The 21,650-nt window shown below is 44.2% G+C and overlaps 2 protein-coding genes across 16 annotated transcripts in view; both read right to left on the minus strand.

The window, feature by feature from the left end:
* LRRC7 (leucine rich repeat containing 7) overlaps positions 1-21,650 on the minus strand; it is a 402,665-nt gene that overhangs the window by 349,388 nt on the left and 31,627 nt on the right. The window lies entirely within an intron of this gene.
* LOC142073056 (uncharacterized) lies at positions 19,386-21,378 on the minus strand. Its single transcript, XM_075131941.1, has 2 exons — positions 20,495-21,378; positions 19,386-19,906 (listed from the first exon to the last, which is right to left on the minus strand). Exons 1-2 carry the CDS (start codon positions 21,075-21,077, stop codon positions 19,386-19,388), a joined length of 1,104 nt encoding a protein of 367 aa, XP_074988042.1. The 5' UTR covers positions 21,078-21,378.

Consider the following 21,650-nt stretch of genomic DNA (forward strand, 5'->3'; position numbering starts at 1 on the left):
AACTCAAGTTAGGTCCAGTTCCCTGTTCTCCTGTAGACTTTCCATGTGGCCTTGTAAATCATAGAATCATAGAATATCAGGGTTGGAAGGGACCTCAGGAATTCATCTAGTCCAACCCCCTGCTCAAAGCAGGACCAATCCCCAACTAAATCATCCCAGCCAGGGCTTTGTCAAGCCTGACCTTAAAAACTTCTAAGGAAGAAGATTCCACCACCTCCCTAGGTAACGCATTCCAGCATTTTACCACCCTCCTAGTGAAAAAGTTTTTCCTAATATCCAACCTAAACCTCCCCCACTACAACTTGAGACCATTACTCCTCGTTCTGTCTTCTGCTACCACTGAGAACAGTCTAGATCCATCCTCTTTGGTAGTTGAAAGCAGCTATCAAATCCCCCCTCATTCTTCTCTTCTGCAGACTAAACAATCCTAGTTCCCTCAGCCTCTCCTCATAAGACATGTGTTCCAGTCCCCTAATCATTTTTGTTGCCCTCCACTAGACGTTTTCCAATTTTTCCACATCCTTCTTGTAGTGTGGGGCCCAAAACTGGACACAGTACTCCAGATGAGGCCTCACCAATGTCGAATAGAGGGGAACGATCACGTCCCTCGATCTGCTGGCAATACCCCTACGTATACATCCCAAAATGCCATTGGCCTTCTTGGCAACAGGGGCACACTGTTGACTCATATCCAGCTTCTCGTCCACTGTAATCCCCAGGTCCTTTTCTGCAGAACTACTGCTTAGCCAGTCGGTCCCCAGCCTGTAACGGTGCATGGGATTCTTCCGTCCTAAGTGCAAGACTCTGCACTTGTCCTTGTTGAACCTCACCAGATTTCTTTTGGCCCAATCCTCTAATTTGTCTAGGTCCCTCTGTATCGTATCCCTACCCTCCAGCATATCTACCTCTCCTCCCAGCTTAGTGTCATCTGCAAACTTGCTGAGGGTGCATCCATCCCAATATCCAGATCATGAATGAAGATATTGAAAAAAACCAGCCCCAGGACTGACCCTTGGGGCACTCCACTTGATACCGGCTGCCAACTAGACATGGAGCCATTGATCACTACCCGTTGAGCCTGACAATGTAGCCAGCTTTCTATCCACCTTATAGTCCATTCATCCAGCCCATACTTCTTTAACTTGCTGGCAAGAATACTGTGGGAGACCGTGTCAAAAGCTTTGCTAAAGTCAAGGAACAAGACGTCCACTGCTTTCCCCTCATCCACAGAGCCAGTTATCTCATCATAGAAGGCAATTAGATTAGTCAGGCATGACTTGCCCTTGGTGAATCCATGCTGACTGCTCCTGATCACTTTCCTCTCCTCTAAGTGCTTCAGAATTGATTCTTTGAGGACCTGCTCCATGATTTTTCCAGGGACTGAGGTGAGGCTGACTGGCCTGTAGTTTCCAGGATCCTCCTTCTTCCCTTTTTTAAAGATGGGCACAACATTAGCCTTTTTCCAGTCATCCGGGACCTCCTCCGATCGCCATGAGTTTTCAAATGACCAATGGCTCTGCAATCACATCCACCAACTCCTTTAGCACTCTCGGATGCAGCGCATCTGGCCCCATGGACTTTTGCTCATCCAGCTTTTCTAAATAGTCCCGAACCACTTCACAGAGGGTGGTCACCTCCTCCCCATGCTGTGATGCCCAGTGCAGCAGTCTGGGAGCTAACCTTGTTCGTGAAGACAGAGGCAAAAAAAGCATTGAGTCATTAGCTGTTTCCACATCCTCTGTCCTAGGTTGCCTCCCTCATTCAGTAAGGGGCCCATACTTTCCTTGACTTTCTTCTTGTTGCTAACATACCTGAAGAAACCCTTCTTGTTACTCTTAACATCTCTTGCTAGCTGCAACTCCAAGTGTGATTTGGCCTTCCTGATTTCACTCCTGTATGCCCGAGCAATATTTTTATACTCTTCCCTGGTCATCTGTCCAATCTTCCACTTCTTGTAAGCTTCTTTTTTGTGTTTAAGATCAACAAGGATTTCACTGTTAAGGCAAGCTGGTCGCCTGCCATATTTACTATTCTTTCTAGACATCTAAATGGTTTGTTCCTGTAACCTCAATAAGGATTCTTTAAAATACAGACAGCTCCCCTGGACTCCTTTCCCCTTCATGTTATTCTCCCAGGGGATCCTGCCCATCAGTTCCCTAGGTTGTCAAAGTCTGCTTTTCTGAAGTCCAGAGTCTGTATTCTGCTGCTCTCTTTTCTGCCCTGTGTTAAGATCCTGAACTCGACTATCTCATGGTCACTGCCTCCCAGGTTCCCATCCACTTTTGCTTCCCCTACTAATTCTTCCCGGTTTGTGAGCAGCAGGTCAAGAAGAGCTCTGCCTCTTGTTGGTTCCTCCAGCACTTGCACCAGGAAATTGTCCCCTACACTTTCCAAAATCATTTAATCTCTCTGTCTCTCATATCCCCAACTATAGATGGGGGATGATAACATTTCCTTTCTCCTACCCTTTGCCTGTCTTGACTGTTTAGACTGTAAACTCTTTAGGACAGGGACTATGTGTCTGTGCAGATCTACCACAGTAAAGTGCCAATCTTGATGAAAACCTCTGGAGGCTACTGTAACACAAGTTACAATAAATGGAGGGAGGCTGACAGTATGATCTGTACATGGGCCAGCCATCCTGCAGCTGCAGGTCCAGATGGCTCAGAGCAGGGCACCACACCATGCGTCTGAATGCTTTACATTTTTTCAGAGAAGTTACACAGTGTACACTGAATTAAGGAGGCCAGACACATCTAACCAGCAGGATATTCCTCCTATGGCAGTGGTGCACAGGCTAATTGGGTATGTCTCCTAACACACTCTTCGTTTCTGCAAATATTTGTGCTTGTCACTGAAATTTGTTTTTGGCAGTAAAATTCCAATACACAACAACCCTAGAAAATGAATTCAACAGGGGTGTAAGTGTGACCAAATTAATTAATTCAAATATTGGCTCAAATAGGAGAACATTTTTGTATTTGTACTCTTGACGGGCTGGAGTGTCCAGGCAATACAATCCAATGCCTTTAAAAAAAAAGGGGGGGGACACTCACACATCACACCAACCCACCAGCTAATCAACCCATGATTCTTACTGATAAACTTCAGTGTGAACTATCCAGTTATAAGATATTAGAATCATAGAATAGTAAGACTGGAAGGGACCTCCAGAGGTCATCATTAAGTCCAGTCCCCTGCACTCATGGCAGGACTAAGTATTATCTAGACCATTTCTGACCAAGTATTATCTAGACCAATATTAGTGTTTGTCTAATATTTATTCTGCTACTGCATGATACTCAGTTTTTCCTCTATGAAACATGACATCATCAGTACATATTACAAAATACACTACTAAATTGCAGCAATTACTATTTGCTAATTAATCTATTCTAATTTGCAATTAATCCCAAAGAACAAAGTAAACCAATATTTTCAGATGACAGATTATTCTTCACTATTACACTTCACACTATTAAATAATCATTTAAAACAAACATTTTGTATTGAAGTTTACTTGTTGAAAACCCTGATGGAGGGGCAGTAATGATGGCTATTTGAGTCTGCAAATGCTCCAAACTGAAGACAAGAACCCACAAAAGTGCAGTGTAATGCCATCTGATTTCAATCGTATTGCAAAGAGAATGCTCATGGAATAAGGCACTGCTCAAGCATTCAGGACACAAGCATCCCTATAAGATAAGATCTATCAAGAGCAACGATGGCAAATTTGGCTTTAAGTCACTATCCAAGAAATGAATGCAACATTTAAATGAACACTATTTATTTTTTAATTCATCACTTATTGTTTATATTGATATAGTGCCCAAAAAAAGCCAGATGCTTTCCAAACCTGGAGGAAGACAGTCTCTGCCCCAAGAGTTTACAGTCTTTTCAAAGGCAAGGACAGACAAAGGGTGAGGAAAATGGATATGACAAACTGTACACACAACATGGCCAGGGTGATGGTTGGTACATCCTGGTTATGCCCCACAAGAGCAGAAGGAATATGCTACCTTTCCCTTAACTTCTTTTTTCCCAGTGAGGAATTGTGGTATGACACAGCCACCTACACTGCCTAGATGAAGCACTGGTTCGCAGGTTAGATATTATTTATTTATACATAAATTAAAAAGTGCCCATCCGAGTGGCTCTGGACACATTTTACATAACCTAAACACCACATCTAGCTGCGTCTAAGTAACCCTGCAACCTGCCTTTAGTTCTTTGGGACCACTGGAAGCATTTGTCTGTTTGAATCATGGAACGAGCTGAAAAACAGCTAAGGGACAGACTGTGCAATTAATACAATGGCCCTGGCCTGAAAGAGGAGCATCCTCACTGAACAATGCCCTTGGATGGTGCGGGCTGTTTCCTCCTGCCTGGCTTGCTAGACTTTATAAGGGGTGGAAAGAGGAGACAAGTCATGGCCCTACTTCTTCTTTATGCCTCTGGACTGTTTTCCATGCTGATGGGAGCGGTAGGCAGGACTGCAAGGACTGAGATTGGATCTGGCCTTGGCACTGTATTTACAAGGCAATCCTTAAGTAGGTTAAAATATTTTTACAACAGGATTACTTACCACAAACAACAACAAAAAAGTCAATATTTTAAAATGTTCATTAACAGCTGGGTTCTGGCAATAAGAAACAGCTTTCAAGTACACCGTGGCAAGTAGTTGAGGCTTGAACTTTGAGCTGTTTGTACTTTAACATTGCTATGATCTACTGTGGTTGGTTACTTCTTTTCCCCTAAATGCCATAATTTTCTACATTAAAGTTGCTTATAAATGATCACTGTTTATGCAGAAGCTACAATGTATGTTTACTCTCACAATGGCAGAGAGCCAGCCAGCTAGCAGAAGAAACACACATTAAAACACTCTAAACACTCTTTTCACAGACATTAGTGATGGAATCACTGATGTTGATAATAAAACTAATGTTTGCACAAATGGAAAAGGACAAAATTCTTACAGAGGATAATTAATCTTTAAGCTTCAAGGGTTATTACATACAATGGAGAGTAAATATATAGGCAGAGAGTGAGTGTACAAACTCCACACACCATATATTATATATTCATGCAGTAAACTTAACGAGAAAAAATGTATGGCCACACCCATATAGACACTACTGAGGTTTGTGCATAACAGCTGTTGTGTAAGGTTGTGGGGCTAGAGAGGTCAAAGAGGTCTCCCTCCATATTGGAGGGTAGGGCCTTGGACAGAGAGTGAGCTGCAAGTTCTCCGTGTTCTTATGTAATGATTACATAAAATAATTTAAGTATTGTACACATAATGCAAAGAACAACCCAGCTACTACACTGGGTATAAAACTCGGGATCTTTGGCCCCAAAGCAATGGTCTGTATCTTAAAGAAGCAAATCCTACTGGCTAATATGGGGGAAAGCGATGTAGACACAAGCAGGTTTTGCTTTTCTGTACAGGAGAAGGCAGTGGCACATATGCAGACAAAACAGAACGTTATCCTTTTATCATCCCTCCTACAGGCATGTTAATGGCCAGCTATGGGGAAATGTTATAGACATAGCAACAATTGGTATTCTTTGTGGAACACACAGAATTTTCAACTGTTTGGATCCCCAGGAAAACTAGATTGGAAAAATAGTTAGCCAAATGATCTTGAGCACAAGAACAATCTATTGATCTACCTTTCCCCTGTAACTAATTTTAGATTACTTAATAGAAATAATGCTATCCTCCAGAGCAGCCTCATTACAGATTTGATCATATGCTGCTGAACAAAAGAGGTTGAGAGGAGACAAATTGCTCATCAGATTTTACAGCGTCCAAGGTGTTTCTCAATCTAAGCCAGGAACCTGCTATCTGGATTCATATGCCAATCAACTCCTTGTGACAAACTAGGAAAGTTACGACAAGCCACATACAAAAGACTGACACATACATTTTCTGGATGAGAGAGGTGGGGGCACATTATAGAAAAGTTTCCTATATGATTTGTAGAGCTTTGTAGAGCTTTGCTAGATGCGGATACCCGCGGATTTGCAGGGCTCTAATGATTTGTTGATATCAAAACCCTGGAAACAAGATGAAAATAAAATGAAGTACCTCATACTCTAACTGAAGTCAGTGTGAATTTTACTATCAAACTCAATGAAGCATGATCAGGCCTGAAGGCAGGAACAATCCTTGAATCAGGCTACAAGGGGTTTCTACAGGGCTGAAAGTAAGAGGCAGGTAGGCAGCAACAGTTAATGTCTTCCAGCTGGCTATCTGCTGTTGTGGGCTTCACCTGACTAGAGAGATCTAAGATTCCTAAATAGAAGAAATACAAGAGTCCATCTGGTCAAAGAGCAGGAGAACTGAGAGGGTGAGTTCCCCCTGTCCCGGGCCTGAGTGTTTTGACGGGACTTGAAATTTTGATTCTTCTGGGAGCCATTCAGCTGGAATCCATCCAAAACAGGAGCAAATCAAGAACCCTTTTCAGGTTGACTTATTTCTGAATCCAACATACGACACTGAGGAGTTGTATCCCCTCACATCCAAAAATTAGAGATAGATAGGCCTCAACTGCAAAGTTTATATCAGAACTGGATAGGGAGTGTTCCGATCCACAATTTTGAGTCTGTCCATTATAAAGACATAGGATCGGATATAAAGTTAGAGGAAAGTCAATTCTGTATGCTATGCGTGACAATGAGTGAAGCTGGGGTGTTGGTCTAGGCCAGAGGTGGGCAAACTACGACCGCAGGCCACATCCAGCCCGCGGGACCATCCTGCCTGGCCCCAGAGCTCCTGGCCAGGGAGGCTAGCCCCTGGCCCATCCCCTGCTGTCCCCCCTCGCCTGCAGCCTCAGCACTCTGGCCCCCTGCTCCTGCCAGGCAGTGTGGCAGGCTCCGGCATGGTAAGGGGGCAGGGAGCGGGGTGTCCCAGGGGGCAGTCAGGGGACAGGGAGCAGTTGGATAGGCGTGGGAGTCCCGGGGGCCTGTCAGGGGGCAGGTGTTCTGGGGGGGGGGCAGTCAGGGGACAGGGAGCAGGGGGCAGTTGGATGGGGCGGAGGTTTTGGGGGAGTGTCAGGGAACGGGGAACACGGGGGTTGGATAGGCGTGGGAGTCCCAGGGGGCCTGTCAGGGGTGTGGATAGGGGTCGGGGCAGTCAGGGAACAGGGAGAAGGGGGGGTTGGATAGGGGGTGGGATCCAGGGGGGGCAGTTAGGGGTGGAGGTCCCAGGAGGGGGCAGTCATGGGACAAGGAGTAGGGGGGGTTGGATGGGTCAGGGATTCTGAGGGGGGCAGTCAGGGAGTAGGAAGCGGGAGGGGGCAGGTAGGGGGCAGGGGCCAGGCTGTTTGGGGAGGCACAGCCTTCCCTACCCAGCCCTCCATATAGTATTGCAACCCCATTGTGGCCCTCGAGCCAAAAAGTTTGCCCAACCCTGGTCCAGGCCCATTTATAAAATTGACCCCGCTCTACCATCTCCCATTTGGTTCTCAATTAGGGGTATGTGTTCCCTGGGGGCACGCTGAGGTCTTTCAGGGGATACATCAACTCATCTAGAAATATGCCTAGTTTTACAACAGGCTACATAAAAAGCACTGGCAAAGTCAATACAAACTAAAGTTTATAATTATATGGTAAAAATGAGAAAGTAAGCAATTTTTCAGTAACAGTATACTTTGACACTTCTGTATTTTTATGTCTCATTTTGTAAGCAAGTAGTTTTTAAGTGAGGTGAAACTTGGGGGTATGCAAGACAAATTTGACTCCTGAAAGGGGTACAGTAGTCTGGAAAGGTTGAGAGTCACTGCCCTATCCAACCATAAAGCTTCACTTATCATGTAGAAAGAAAGACTGTATTTGAAAAGAAAAAGCATTCACCTATAACCCTGGCTTTCTAAGAATGCTCTTTATGAAAAAAATTATGCTGGTTTAAAACAAATATGCACACTCTGAGCTCCCTAGTACTGGCAGCTTGCGAACATAGCTCTTAATCTGTTGACAGACCATGCTTGTTCCTGGAGCGCCTTCTGTCCCTAATAAGTAAAATCCTCCTGAAACCACTAAAATAGTTGGTCACATATTGGGTAAAAAAGGGGAATTAGCAAATCATTATTTACCATCATGATCCCCACTATATTGGCTCACACACGTCAGTCCGTTCATTTAATCATCAAGTTATTTATTATCTCACCCATATATCTCAACTTCTCCGGGAGCCAGCTAGTTTATCTAGGCACTATCCCAGATGAAATGAAGCTGCAAATTAGAGCAGCATGAACCATGGTAAGTGTCTGGGCTATTATTAGATCTGAGGACAAGGCTGATTTAAATCATCAGTGAAGAATTTGGCCCACATTTAGCGTAAATGAAAAATTAAAATAAGGTGACATACTGTCAACCACCAAGCCACAATCATTCATCTCTCTCATACTGTGGATGCATATATCTCACTCACAGGAAGAAACAGCAACTGCTTTGACACACTGCTCCAAAGACAGAACTGGGGTTGAGTAGTCCCTTATTTTTCAGGAAGTTCAATGATTATTCATGGAGTTAGGGACTATTCAGCATGAGTAAAGATGTGAAAATGTACCACTGAGATTTTATCCCCGAGTTCCCCTCCCACAGATGGAGGATGATTAGGCCCATACATTCTATTTTAAATGAATCCTTAGAATGTGCAAACTACTGGAGAATGTACACTAAAACTGTAGGCGCCACAATTACTTAAACACACACAAGTTTCACCTGACCTCTCTGATATTAAGGCAGGGCTTTGGTCTCTCAGGTCTCCCTCCCTCCTGGAAATTTTGTCAGCAGAAATAGACCCTTTTCTCTTTGGTCAGGTCAGGCAAGAAGAATATGCACTGTTGTTCTAAAAATCTTAAACCTCACTCAGGCAACACAGTGTTTGTTGCACTATTACACAAACCTGAATAGATTAGGGGAAGCTTCAATAGATGGTGCTAAAAGTCTTAACAGTTGCCTACTGAGTTGGGTCTGAAGTTTTTTTTTAAATTGCTTACAAGTTGATTTTACTTTTTTTCTTCCAAACACACAAAAGCATTAGTCCATGCCAGGTTTCAGGGCCAGATCTTCAAACTGTGTGACTCAGCACAACTTCATGGTCAATAAAAAAGCTAATTTATACCAACTGAGAATCTGGCCCATAAACTTCATAACTGCTTTTGCTGCAACTCTTTTCATAAAGATCTGGTATAATGCTCCTCCCCACAATAAGAAAAGTGAAGGGATTTTACTGTAAAACAAATTTACCATCAGGCATGAGGTGAATAGTTCAGAAGTTAGGAGTGTATGAAAACAAGGGATTATAATGCAAATTCTTTTATGATTTGGAAATCAACTGCCATGGCTACAACCATGCTGCAGTACAAAGAAGGGTAATATGCAGCACTATTATATGAATAGTTGTTGTGTGTATAAAAGAAGAAGTACTGCCATTATCCAATCTCACTATCAGCCTTTACAATATCGGAGCAGAGAGATTTATTTAAAAACATACCTGCAGGGAGAGGAGAAAGAGCAGAACTGACAATCTTTTAGTAGATAAAGGAATTTGGAAGGAAGACTGTTCAGAACACAGCATGAATCATCTGAAATGTTTGTACTGATTAGTTTATCATCTTCCTGGTAAGAGGCCAATGTAAAATGCTATAGGAAAGTCACAAACATTTTTTTTCTTGTGAGCCCAGTATTTGTAAACAGTTTCAAGCTAATGGTCTTCTTCATGGCTTAGGCTTCCATGACCTTACCACACACCCATGCTCATGTCCCTCCACGGGCTCCCAGTCAGCATCCAATGCCAGTTAGCCCTGGATTTTAATTTTCCAAGCAATTCATAGATCAAGCCCCAACTACATCAAAGAAATATTGATTTATGAACCACAGTGACAGCTGTGCTACTCTGGGACAATGCAGATCAAAGCCTAGGTCAAAGCCTATGAGAGCTTGGGGACAAGGCATTCGGTTATAGAACAAACATCCAGAATCTGACCCTTGTTAGGCAATGCTGTAAAACCTTCCTCTTCAAGGAATCCTTTCCACCATAAGAATGATGCTTAACACCGACATTCCCTTATATCTAATAAACATGTACCAAAAACAACCAAAAACCCTACCCGAAGCAGAGGGACTTCACTACTGCTATTGGATTTTACATGGAAGATATTCAGATACTACAGCAATGAGTGGCATTATAAGGTTCTAAGGCCTGGTCTACTCCGAAAAGTTTTATCAGTAGAATTATTTTGATTAGGAGTGTGTTTTTTGGTAAAACAATCTATTACAGGTGTGGTGTTTTGTTTTTTAAACCCAAATAGTTATGTTAATGTAACCTGTGGGCTGGCTAGAGTTATGATATGATATGATAAAGCATCATGGGCCTGATCCATTCAAGTCAATGTGAGTCTTTTCATTGACTTTAATGAGCTTTGCTTCAGACTGTAATTTATGTGTGTCCAGGATTTTAAAAACATGAAGTACTACATAAGAACTTAATTTTCAGAATATTTTTACTACAGAATGCACAAGAATTAAGCTGTTTAGGCACAGGGACAATGTTTTCTTTTATGTTCCTAAAATGCTCAAATATTGTGGGCACAACCAGAAACAAATATTAGCCAAATCATAATAACAGAATTAACAAATTTATTGTACTTGTATCCAGGTCTGGAGAGGGTAAACAAAAGTTAGATAGAAAAAAAAAGTCATTTTGACCACAGTCATCTTTGAATTCTTAATAGTAGGTTTTTGAAGCGTTAAAGGTCAAAGGCTGAACAGTGATCCTTTAATCGTAAAAGACTTGACCTTACTTGTGTTTATTGCAATATCTATAGACAATCTAAATGCCAGGAACTAATAAAAGACCCCAGTTCAATCCTCTTGGCATGAAATATATAGGTGGCCTCCATTAATGTATCATTTCCTGCAGCAAAACCATACATTTTTGTGAGTTTAGTGGAAAAACCATGTAACTGAGTCCAAACTACAAATATGCACAGGTATATGAGAATTTTGTGCATGAACAAATACAGCAGGTCTCGCACGGTGGTCTGTGAAACACCACCAGTCTGCACAGCCCTTCCTGGTAGTTTACAGAATTAAATAAGCCAAGCAGTGTAAGAATCAGCATGTTGGCAAAGTACATCTCAGAGAATTTCTCTCTTACAAAGCGGTCTATGAAATGAAGAGGTAAGAGAATGCCAAAAAGATCTACTCACTAGCATGTGAATGGTGGACATGGAGCATGGTTGTTGAGGTCTTTGGTAAAACTATTAGGCTACACTCTGTCCTCAGATCCCCAACAGCAATGTGCATATCTAAGAGTAAAATTTGAGCCTTTAGGTCTGACCCTGGGAGTTTTACCATGAACTTTGATGGGAGCAAAATTTATGTCTTGCCTACTGAACTTAGAAAGCAACAAACCCAGTTCTGATCCCGTACTGGTTTTACTCCCAGCCTTCCGTGGAGCTATTGCCACCTTGTAACGGAAATCAGAATTGAGCCCACTGCATTGTAAGTAGCAGTTGGTTACTTGTAAAGTATTTAGATAAATTACTTAGATGCACAAGTATTGCTATGTAGCCTATTATACTACAATCTTCTCTTTTGTTAACATTGTATCTGCATGTACTTGACTTCATCATGATTCCAACTACATTACTGCAAACCAGCAATAACTCCAATTAAAGAAATGCATTTATGCTAATAGAAAACAGGGATAAATGTGAAGAGAAATAGGCCCACTGTGCTTCTAGCAGTGAAGTCACTGGGGTCAATACAATATTAGCAGCCACCCTTCCAATAATATACTCATGCAATACAACCAGAGTCTGTAGAAATAATTTCAGAGAGTTTACTGTACAGTGTGCAATTTCATTACATTTAATGAGGCTGCATGTAGCGTAAGCCAGGACTGAATTTGGCCCTCTACCGCTGGCACTTCATCAAAATGATCACTGCTACAGGAGTCCTAAAGCAATTACAAATAAACCAGCTTATACTGATCTTGTTTATGAGATCACAAACATACAGGAAACATCACTGAAACACTAAATACTAATCAGCCTGCTGCCCTGGGTAATAAAACACAAAACCAAACCAATATTGAGATTTCAATATACTGAATATTTCTTTGGATGTCTTTCTTTAAAGGGTCGTACTTACTACATTTTCAATCATTTAATTTTAAAGTTGTTTTACTTAAATAAAATATTTAAATGTTACTTTATCTGTTGATGCTTGCTGTAAGTAAGTAAACTTTAGAGAAAACAGCATGGAAAACACAGGGCATCCCTCATCCACATTTTTTCCGTTTTAATCTGGTTTTTAAACACACTGACACTAACATGGAATTCATTTATGTATGTAAGACTCTGATTCAAAATGACTCCCAAGAACAACATAAAGTCAATGGGCTACTCCTTTTGTACTTAAAAAAAAAAAGTTACAGAAACAATGGTAGTCCTGATACTTAGAGCCTGATTCTGATCTCACATTGGTGAGAATCAGGGGAACTCCACTGACATTAATATAGTGCTAAATACCATTTGTGAGGTCAGAATCAGACCAACTCATCCTCAGTCCTGCTCAAATTGATGTCAATGACCAAGATCTTCAAGACCAGCCTTTTCATATGGCCTGTGCTCCACGTTAAATCCCTGGAGCTGTGGAATCAGCACCCCTTCCCTGCAGATGGCCACTGGGTGCCAGAGAGTCCATGAGGAAAGGAGAGGAGATATGTGGTGTCCTTCACTGAGCATTCTCTCCCTCACTCCTGCAGCTTGTCCCCTTTTGTTACCAGACCATTGGGGCAGATGGGTGGCATTTCTGTGCCCAACATAGGCACCGGGGTGAATACAGCTTTAAGCTGGTCTAGTTCTGAAGCGCAACTTAGAGCAAACACATGGCACACTTTGCCCTCATTTACACCGCTATCACTGACAGCACAGAATACAGGAGAGCGGACAGCCAGGCCCTGTGTGTCATGGAATAAAGAATAAAATGAAGTAGCTACTGAAGAAATATGACTATATGCTGCTTGAATAAGATGAAAGGAGAATGGCCAATGCATGTTCTGTGTTCACACACAAAGCAGGAAATAGTAGATTACATTTATTATCAGGTCATCTGGACATGGTCTTTCTGCAGCACCCTATGTACCTAGGCCCACCTCATCTGCTGTGCATGCAGATATGGGACCAACCTCTGCCCTTAGACAGATAGACTTAATGGAGTCATATGGATGCAAGTCAGAGCACAATTTGACCTAATGCAATTTAGAAAGATAAAGAAAATGAAAAAATCAGAATAAGGTAAATGAGGAAGAACCTTAACTGGTGTTAATTTATAGATTTTCCCCTTCTTATGGAATCATTTTAATATCCGATCAGCTATCCCATTTCAAGAGCAATATTGTAATGTAGCTTGCTATTAAGCTCTTTTCCCCCTATGATTAGCACTAAAGTGTTGACACAATTTAACTGGGGATATTAATAATGTAAGTAGTTATTACTAATCTCCATTTTAACTCTACTAACTAAATGTTAGCCACTCAGGGTGAAATTTTGAATTTTTAAGACTAACAATGTTAGATGTCTGCCTCAATTTACTAAATGTCATTTGATGAGAATGCATTCACATAGTTTTAAGAGGAAAGGGAATGCCTATTGGTGAACTCAGTTACTTTTTTCAGAGTAACAGCCGTGTTAGTCTGTATTCGCAAAAAGAAAAGGAGTACTTGTGGCACCTTAGAGACTAACCAATTTATTTGAGCATAAGCTTTCGTGAGCTACAGCTCACGAAAGCTCACGAAAGCTTATGCTCAAATAAATTGGTTAGTCTCTAAGGTGCCACAAGTACTCCTTTTCTTTTCAGTTACTTTTGGAATTTTGTTGTCTCAGTTATCCTTTTATAATAGCTTCCTTAATTAAACAATACATTTTCACTGAGATAACAGTTTAATTTGAAATACACTTTTACAAAAGGTTTCAGAGTAGCAGCTGTGTTAGTCTGTATCCAGCGGCGTATTAACACCTAGGCCGACAAGGCCTAGGCCTAGGGCGGCAAATTTGCAGGGGCAGCAAATTTATAATAGCAGCCAAAGCTGCTTCCCCGGCACCGGTTCGCGCCCTCCACCCCCAGCCCTGCCCCAACTCCACCCGTTACCCGCCCCCATTCCCCACCCCCTCCCTGCCCCTATTGGTCCCCTTCCCCAAATCCCCACCCTGGCCCCACCTCCTCTCCTGAGCGCGCCGTGTTCCCCCCTCATCCCCCTCCTTCGCGAAGCTGTTTCGCGCACAAGTACTGGCAGGGAGCGGGGAGAAGCAGGACCCAGCAGTGCGCTCAGGGGAGGAGACGGAGTTGGAGCGGAGGTGAGCTGCGGCGGGGGGCCAGGAGCAGGGGTGGCAATTATTTCAGGGCCTAGGGGTGGCAAAATCATTAATCCGCCACTGTCTGTATCCAAAAAAAGAACAGGAGTACTTGTAGCACCTTAGAGACTAACAAATTTATTAGAGCATAAGCTTTCGTGGGCTACAGCCCACTTCATCGGATGCACAGAATGGAACATATAGTAAGAAGATAGATAGATAGATAGATAGATACACACACAGATAAGTTGGAAGTTGCCATACAAACTCTGATAGGCTGATTAGTTATGATGAGCTATTATCAGCAGGAGAAAAAAACTTTTGTAGTGATAATCAAGATGGCCCATTTCGACAGTTGACAAGAAGGTGTGAGGATACTTAACTTAGGGAAATAGATTCAATATGTGTAATGACCCAGCCACTCCCAGTCTCTATTCAAACCCAAGTTAATGGTATCTAGTTTGCATATTAATTCAAGCTCAGCAGTTTCTCGCTGGAGTCTGTTTTTGAAGCTTTTCTGTTGCAAAATTGCCACCCTTAAATCTTTTACTGAGTGGCCAGAGAGGTTGAAGTGTTCTCCTACCGGTTTTTGAATGTTATGATTCCTGATGTCAGATTTGTGTCCATTGATTCTTTTGCGTAGAGACTGTCCAGTTTGGCCAATGTATATGGCAGAGGGGCATTGCCGGCACATGATGGCATATATCACATTGGTAGATGTGCAGGTGAATGAGCCCCTGATGGCATGGCTAACGTGATTAGGTCCTATGATGGTGTCACTTGAATAAATATGTGGACAGAGTTGGCATCGGGCTTTGTTGCAAGGATAGGTTCCTGGGTTAGTGTTTTTGTTGTGTGGTATGTGGTTGCTGGAGTGTGGTTGCTGGAGAGTATTTGCTTCAGGTTGGGGGGCTGTCTGTAAGCGAGTACTGGCCTGTCTCCCAAGATCTGTGAGAGTGAGGGATCATTTTTCAGGATAGGTTGTAATCTTTGATGATGCGCTGGAGAAGTTTTAGTTGGGGGCTGAAGGTGACAGCTAGTGGCGTTCTGTTATTTCCTTTGTTGGGCCTGTCCTGTAGTAGGTGACTTCTGGGTACTCTTCTGGCTCTGTCAATCTGTTTTTTCACTTCAGCAGGTGGGTATTGTAGTTTTAAGAATGCTTCATAGAGATCTTGTAGGTGTTTTTCTCTGTCTGAGGGATTGGAGCAAATGTGGTTGTATCTTAGAACTTGGCTGTAGACAATGGATCGTGTGGTGTGTCCTGGATGGAAGCTGGAGGCATGTATGTAAGTACAGCAGTCAGTAGGTTTCCGGTATAGGGTGGTGTTTATGTGACCATCGCTTATTAGCAGAGTAGTGTCCAGGAAATGGACCGCTTGTGTGTATTGGTCTAGGCTGAGGTTAATGGTTGTTGGAAATTGTTGAAATCATGGTGGAATTCCTCAAGGGCTTCTTTTCCATGGGTCCAGATGATTAAGATTTCATCAATATAGAGCAAGTAGAGTAGGGGTGTTAGGGGACAAGAGCTAAGCTTTTTATGATGTGAAAAAGACATTTAAATAGGATGCTACAATTTGGTCAGTAAATTGGATATATTCAACCTCCTCATAATTACAAAGTTATGTAAGCAACCACCAGTGCTGCAAAGCAAGAATAAGAAGTTACCATTTCAAGCTTGAAAGAGAAATTATGTCACTCCACAAAATGCATTGTAAAGACAATGTAAAAAAAATAAAATAAATCTCTTAATAGCAGTGATTATGGATTCATTTCACACTAATGTTAGGGCTTGACTATGCTTCCACTGGAGTCAGTGGTTAAGCTCCCTGCTTCAACAGGAGGGCAATAGGATCCTTAAAATGGGTCTTCCGTCACTGTAATAAATTGTTGCTAAGTGTTTTAGATTGTACAACAGAAAATAGGATTGTATCAGTGTCCACTTTCCTTTCAGCTCTCCAGAAATTACTTTTGAAAGTTCTAATGTATAGGACTTTCTGGAGACCAGAAAAACCCAACCCTCCACTGCTTTGATTTCTGATTAATATAATCTTGGTTTAATTCTGCTCTCAGTTATGCTCAGGCACTCCACTGACTTCAGTGAAACTGATGGAGTATAACAGAGGAAAATTTGGCCTCTTGTGTACAGCCTCCTCCTACGAACATGCTGTGGACAGCTATGGAGCCTCTTAGGGTATGTCTACACTACGGAATAAGGTCGAATTTATAGAAGTCGGTTTTTTAGAAATCGGTTTTATATATTCGAGTGTGTGTGTCCCCACAGAAAATGCTCTAAGTGCATTAACTCGGCGGAGCGCTTCCACAGTATGAGGCTAGAGTCGACTTCCGGAGCGTTGCACTGTGGGTAGCTATCCCACAGTTCCCGCAGTCTCCGCTGCCCATTGGAATTCTGGGTTGAGATCCCAATGCCTGATGGGGCTAAAACATTGTCGCGGGTGGTTCTGGGTACATATCGTCAGGCCCCCGTTCCCTCCCTCCCTCCGTGAAAGCAAGGGCAGACAATCATTTCGCGCCTTTTTTCCTGAGTTACCTGTGCAGACGCCATACCACGGCAAGCATGGAGCCCGCTCAGGTAACCGTCACCCTATGTCTCCTGGGTGCTGGCAGACGCGGTACGGCTTTGCTGCACAGTAGCAGCAACCCATTGCCTTCTGGCAGCAGACGGTGCAATACGACTGGTAGTCGTCCTCGTCGTGTCCGAGGTGCTCCTGGTCACGTCGGCTGGGAGCGCCTGGGCAGACATGGGCGCAGGGACTAAATTTGGAGTGACTTGACCAGGTCATTCTCTTTAGTCCTGCAGTCAGTCCTATTGAACCGTCTTATGGTGAGCGGGCAGGCGATATGGACTGCTAGCAGTCGTACTGTACCATCTTCTGCCAGGCAGGCAAGAGATGAGGATTGCTAGTAGTCGTATTGTACCATCTTCTGCCAGGCAGGCAAGAGATGAGGATGGCTAGCAGTCGTACTGTACCATCTTCTACCGAGCAGCCATGAGATGTGGATGGCATGCAGTCCTTCTGCACCGTCTGCTGCCAGCCAAAGATGTAAAAGATAGATGGAGTGGGTCAAAACAAGAAATAGACCAGATTTGTTTTGTACTCATTTGCCTCCTCCCCTGTCTAGGGGACTCATTCCTCTAGGTCACACTGCAGTCACTCACAGAGAAGGTGCAGCGAGGTAAATCTAGCCATGTATCAATCAGAGGCCAGGCTAACCTCCTTGTTCCAATAAGAACGATAACTTAGGTGCACCATTTCTTATTGGAACCCTCCGTGAAGTCCTGCCTGAAATACTCCTTGATGTACAGACACCCCCTTTGTTGATTTTAGCTCCCTGAAGCCAACCCTGTAAGCCGTGTCGTCAGTAGCCCCTCCCTCCGTCAGAGCAACGGCAGACAATCGTTCCGCGCCTTTTTTCTGTGCGGACGCCATACCAAGGCAAGCATGGAGGCCGCTCAGCTCACTTTGGCAATTAGGAGCACATTAAACACCACACGCATTATCCAGCAGTATATGCAGCACCAGAACCTGGCAAAGCAATACCGGGCAAGGAGGCGACGTCAGCGCGGTCACGTGAGTGATCAGGACATGGACACAGATTTCTCTGAAAGCATGGGCCCTGCCAATGCATGTATCATGGTGCTAATGGGGCAGGTTCATGCTGTGGAACGCCGATTCTGGGCTCGGGAAACAAGCACAGACTGGTGGGACCGCATAGTGTTGCAGGTCTGGGACGATTCCCAGTGGCTGCGAAACTTTCGCATGCGTAAGGGCACTTTCATGGAACTTTGTGACTTGCTTTCCCCTGCCCTGAGGCGCATGAATACCAAGATGAGAGCAGCCCTCACAGTTCACAAGCGAGTGGCAATAGCCCTGTGGAAGCTTGCAACGCCAGACAGCTACCGGTCAGTTGGGAATCAATTTGGAGTGGGCAAATCTACTGTGGGGGCTGCTGTGATGCAAGTAGCCCATGCAATCAAAGATCTGCTGATATCAAGGGTAGTGACCCTGGGAAATGTGCAGGTCATAGTGGATGGCTTTGCTGCAATGGGATTCCCTAACTGTGGTGGGGCTATAGACGGAACCCATATCCCTATCTTGGCACCGGAGCACCAAGCCGCCGAGTACATAAACCGCAAGGGGTACTTTTCGATAGTGCTGCAAGCTCTGGTGGATCACAAGGGACGTTTCACCAACATCAACGTGCGATGGCCGGGAAAGGTGCATGATGCTCGCATCTTCAGGAACTCTGGTCTGTTTCAAAAGCTGCAGGAAGGGACTTTATTCCCAGACCAGAAAATAACTGTTGGGGATGTTGAAATGCCTATAGTTATCCTTGGGGACCCAGCCTACCCCTTAATGCCATGGCTCATGAAGCCGTACACAGGCAGCCTGGACAGTAGTCAGGAGCTGTTCAACTACAGGCTGAGCAAGTGCAGAATGGTGGTAGAATGTGCATTTGGACGTTTAAAGGCGCGCTGGCGCAGTTTACTGACTCGCTTAGACCTCAGCGAAACCAATATTCCCACTGTTATTACTGCTTGCTGTGTGCTCCACAATATCTGTGAGAGTAAGGGGGAGATGTTTATGGCGGGGTGGGAGGTTGAAGCAAATCGCCTGGCTGCTGGTTATGCGCAGCCAGACACCAGGGCGGTTAGAAGAGCACAGGAGGGCACGGTACGCATCAGAGAAGCTTTGAAAACCAGTTTCATGACTGGCCAGGCTACGGTATGAAAGTTCTGTTTGTTTCTCCTTGATGAAACCCCCCGCCCCTTGGTTCACTCTACTTCCCTGTAAGCTAACCACCCGCCCCTCCTCCCTTCAATCACCGCTTGCAGAGGCAATAAAGTCATTGTTGCTTCACATTCATGCATTCTTTATTCATTCATCACACAAATAGGGGGATGACTACCAAGGTAGCCCAGGAGGGGTGGTGGAGGAGGGAAGGAAAATGCCACACAGCACTTTAAGCACAGCACTTTAAAAGTTTACAACTTTAAAATTTATTGAATGACAGCCTTCTTTTTTTTGGGCAATCCTCTGTGGTGGAGTGGCTGGTTGGCCGGAGGCCCCCCCACCGCGTTCTTGGGCATCTGGGTGTGGAGGCTATGGAACTTGGGGAGGAGGGCGGTTGGTTACAGAGGGGCTGCAGTGGCAGTCTGTGCTCCAGCTGCCTTTGCTGCAGCTCAACCATACACTGGAGCATACTGGTTTGGTCCTGCAGCAGCCTCAGCATTGAATCCTGCCTCCTCTCATCACGCTGCCGCCACCTTTGAGCTTCAGCCCTGTCTTCAGCCCGCCACTTACTCTCTTCAGCCCGCCACCTCTCCTCCCGGTCATTTTGTGCTTTCCTGCACTCTGACATTATTTGCCTCCACGCATTCGTCTGTGCTCTGTCAGTGTGGGAGGACAGCATGAGCTCGGAGAACATTTCATCGCGAGTGCGTTTTTTTTTTTTTCTAAGCTTCACTAGCCTCTGGGAAGGAGAAGATCCTGTGATCATTGAAACACATGCAGCTGGTGGAGAAAAAAAAAGGGACAGCGGTATTTAAAAAGACACATTTTATAAAACAGTGGCTACACTCTTTCAGGGTAAACCTTGCTGTTAACATTACATACATAGCACATGTGCTTTCGTTACAAGGTCGCATTTTGCCTCCTCCCACCGCGTGACTACCCCCTCAACCTTCCCCCCTCCCTGTGGCTAACAGCGGGGAACATTTCTGTTTAGCCACAGGCAAACAGCCCAGCAGGAATGGGCTCCTCTGAGTGTCCCCTGAAGAAAAGCACTCTATTTCAACCAGGTGACCATGAATTATATCTCACTCTCCTGAGGATAACACAGAGAGATAAAGAATGGATGTTGTTTGAATGCCAGCAAACATACACTGCAATGCTTTGTTCTACAATGATTCCCGAGTATGTGTTACTGGCCTGGAGTGGTAAAGTGTCCTACCATGAAGGACGCAATAAGGCTGCCCTCCCCAGAAACCTTTTGCAAAGGCTTTAGGACTACATCTAGGAGAACCGCAAATGCCAGGGCAAAGTAATCCTTTCACATGCTTGCTTTTAAACCATGTATAGTATTTTAAAAGGTACACTCACCGGAGGTCCCTTCTCCGCCTGCTGGGTCCAGGAGGCAGCCTTGGGTGGGTTCAGGGGGTACTGGCTCCAGGTCTAGGGTAAGAAACAGTTCCTGGCTGTCGGGAAAACCGGTTTCTCCGCTTGCTTGCTGTGAGCTATCTACAACCTCCTGCTCATCATCATCTTCTTCATCCCCAAAACCTGCTTCCGTATTGCCTCCATCTCCATTGAAGGAGTCAAACAACACGGCTGGGGTAGTGGTGGCTGAACCCCCTAAAATGGCATGCAGCTCATCATAGAAGTGGCATGTTTGGGGCTCTGACCCAGAGTGGCTGTTCGCCTCTCTGGTTTTCTGGTAGGTTTGCCTCAGCTCCTTCAGTTTCACGCGGCACTGCTTCGGGTCCCTGTTATGGCCTCTGTCCTTCATGCCCTGGGAGATTTTCACAAAGGTTTTGGCATTTCGAAAACTGGAACGGAGTTCTGATAGCACAGATTCCTCTCCCCAAACAGCGATCAGATCCCGTACCTCCCGTTCGGTCCATGCTGGAGCTCTTTTGCGATTCTGGGACTCCATCATGGTCACCTGTGCTGATGAGCTCTGCATGGTCACCTGCAGCTTGCCACGCTGGCCAAACAGGAAATGAGATTCAAAAGTTCGCGGTTCTTTTCCTGTCTACCTGGCCAGTGCATCTGAGTTGAGAGTGCTGTCCAGAGCGGTCATAATGGAGCACTCTGGGATAGCTCCCGGAGGCCAATACCATCGAATTGTGTCCACAGTACCCCAAATTCGAGCCGGCAACGTTGATTTAAGCGCTAATCCACTTGTCAGGGGTGGAGTAAGGAAATCGATTTTAAGAGCCCTTTAAGTCGAAATAAAGGGCTTCATTGTGTGGACGGGTGCAGGTTTACATCGATTTAACGCTGCTAAATTCGACCTAAAGTCCTAGTGTAGACCAGGGCTCAGTGTGTGGCTTCATGTTTGTGGTCACCACCATCTTCCCACAGATCAATCAGGTCTAGTCTGAGCAGCAATAAAATATTAGAACAATATGGACGTTCTACTACTTTAGTGTCAATTTGTTGTTGAAGTGAGTTGCACACAATGCATCATGAATAGATGTAAAATATTTTTTTAAGGATACAAACAAATTACAGTTCATAACTAGAAACAGTAGAA

This window comes from Caretta caretta, chromosome 8, assembly GCF_965140235.1.
Source record: "Caretta caretta isolate rCarCar2 chromosome 8, rCarCar1.hap1, whole genome shotgun sequence".
In the NCBI taxonomy this organism is placed as follows: domain Eukaryota; kingdom Metazoa; phylum Chordata; order Testudines; family Cheloniidae; genus Caretta; species Caretta caretta.

What these genes read in the sequence shown, in the direction of transcription:
- LOC142073056 (XM_075131941.1), bottom strand. Translation starts at nt 21,077, where the DNA reads ATGCAGAGCTCATCAGCACAGGTGACCATGATGGAGTCCCAGAATCGC. An exon ending in AGGCGGAGAAGGGACCTCCG is followed by an intron (nt 19,907 to 20,494) that starts GTGAGTGTACCT and finishes TTTCTCCACCAG; the next exon opens with CTGCATGTGTTTCAATGATC.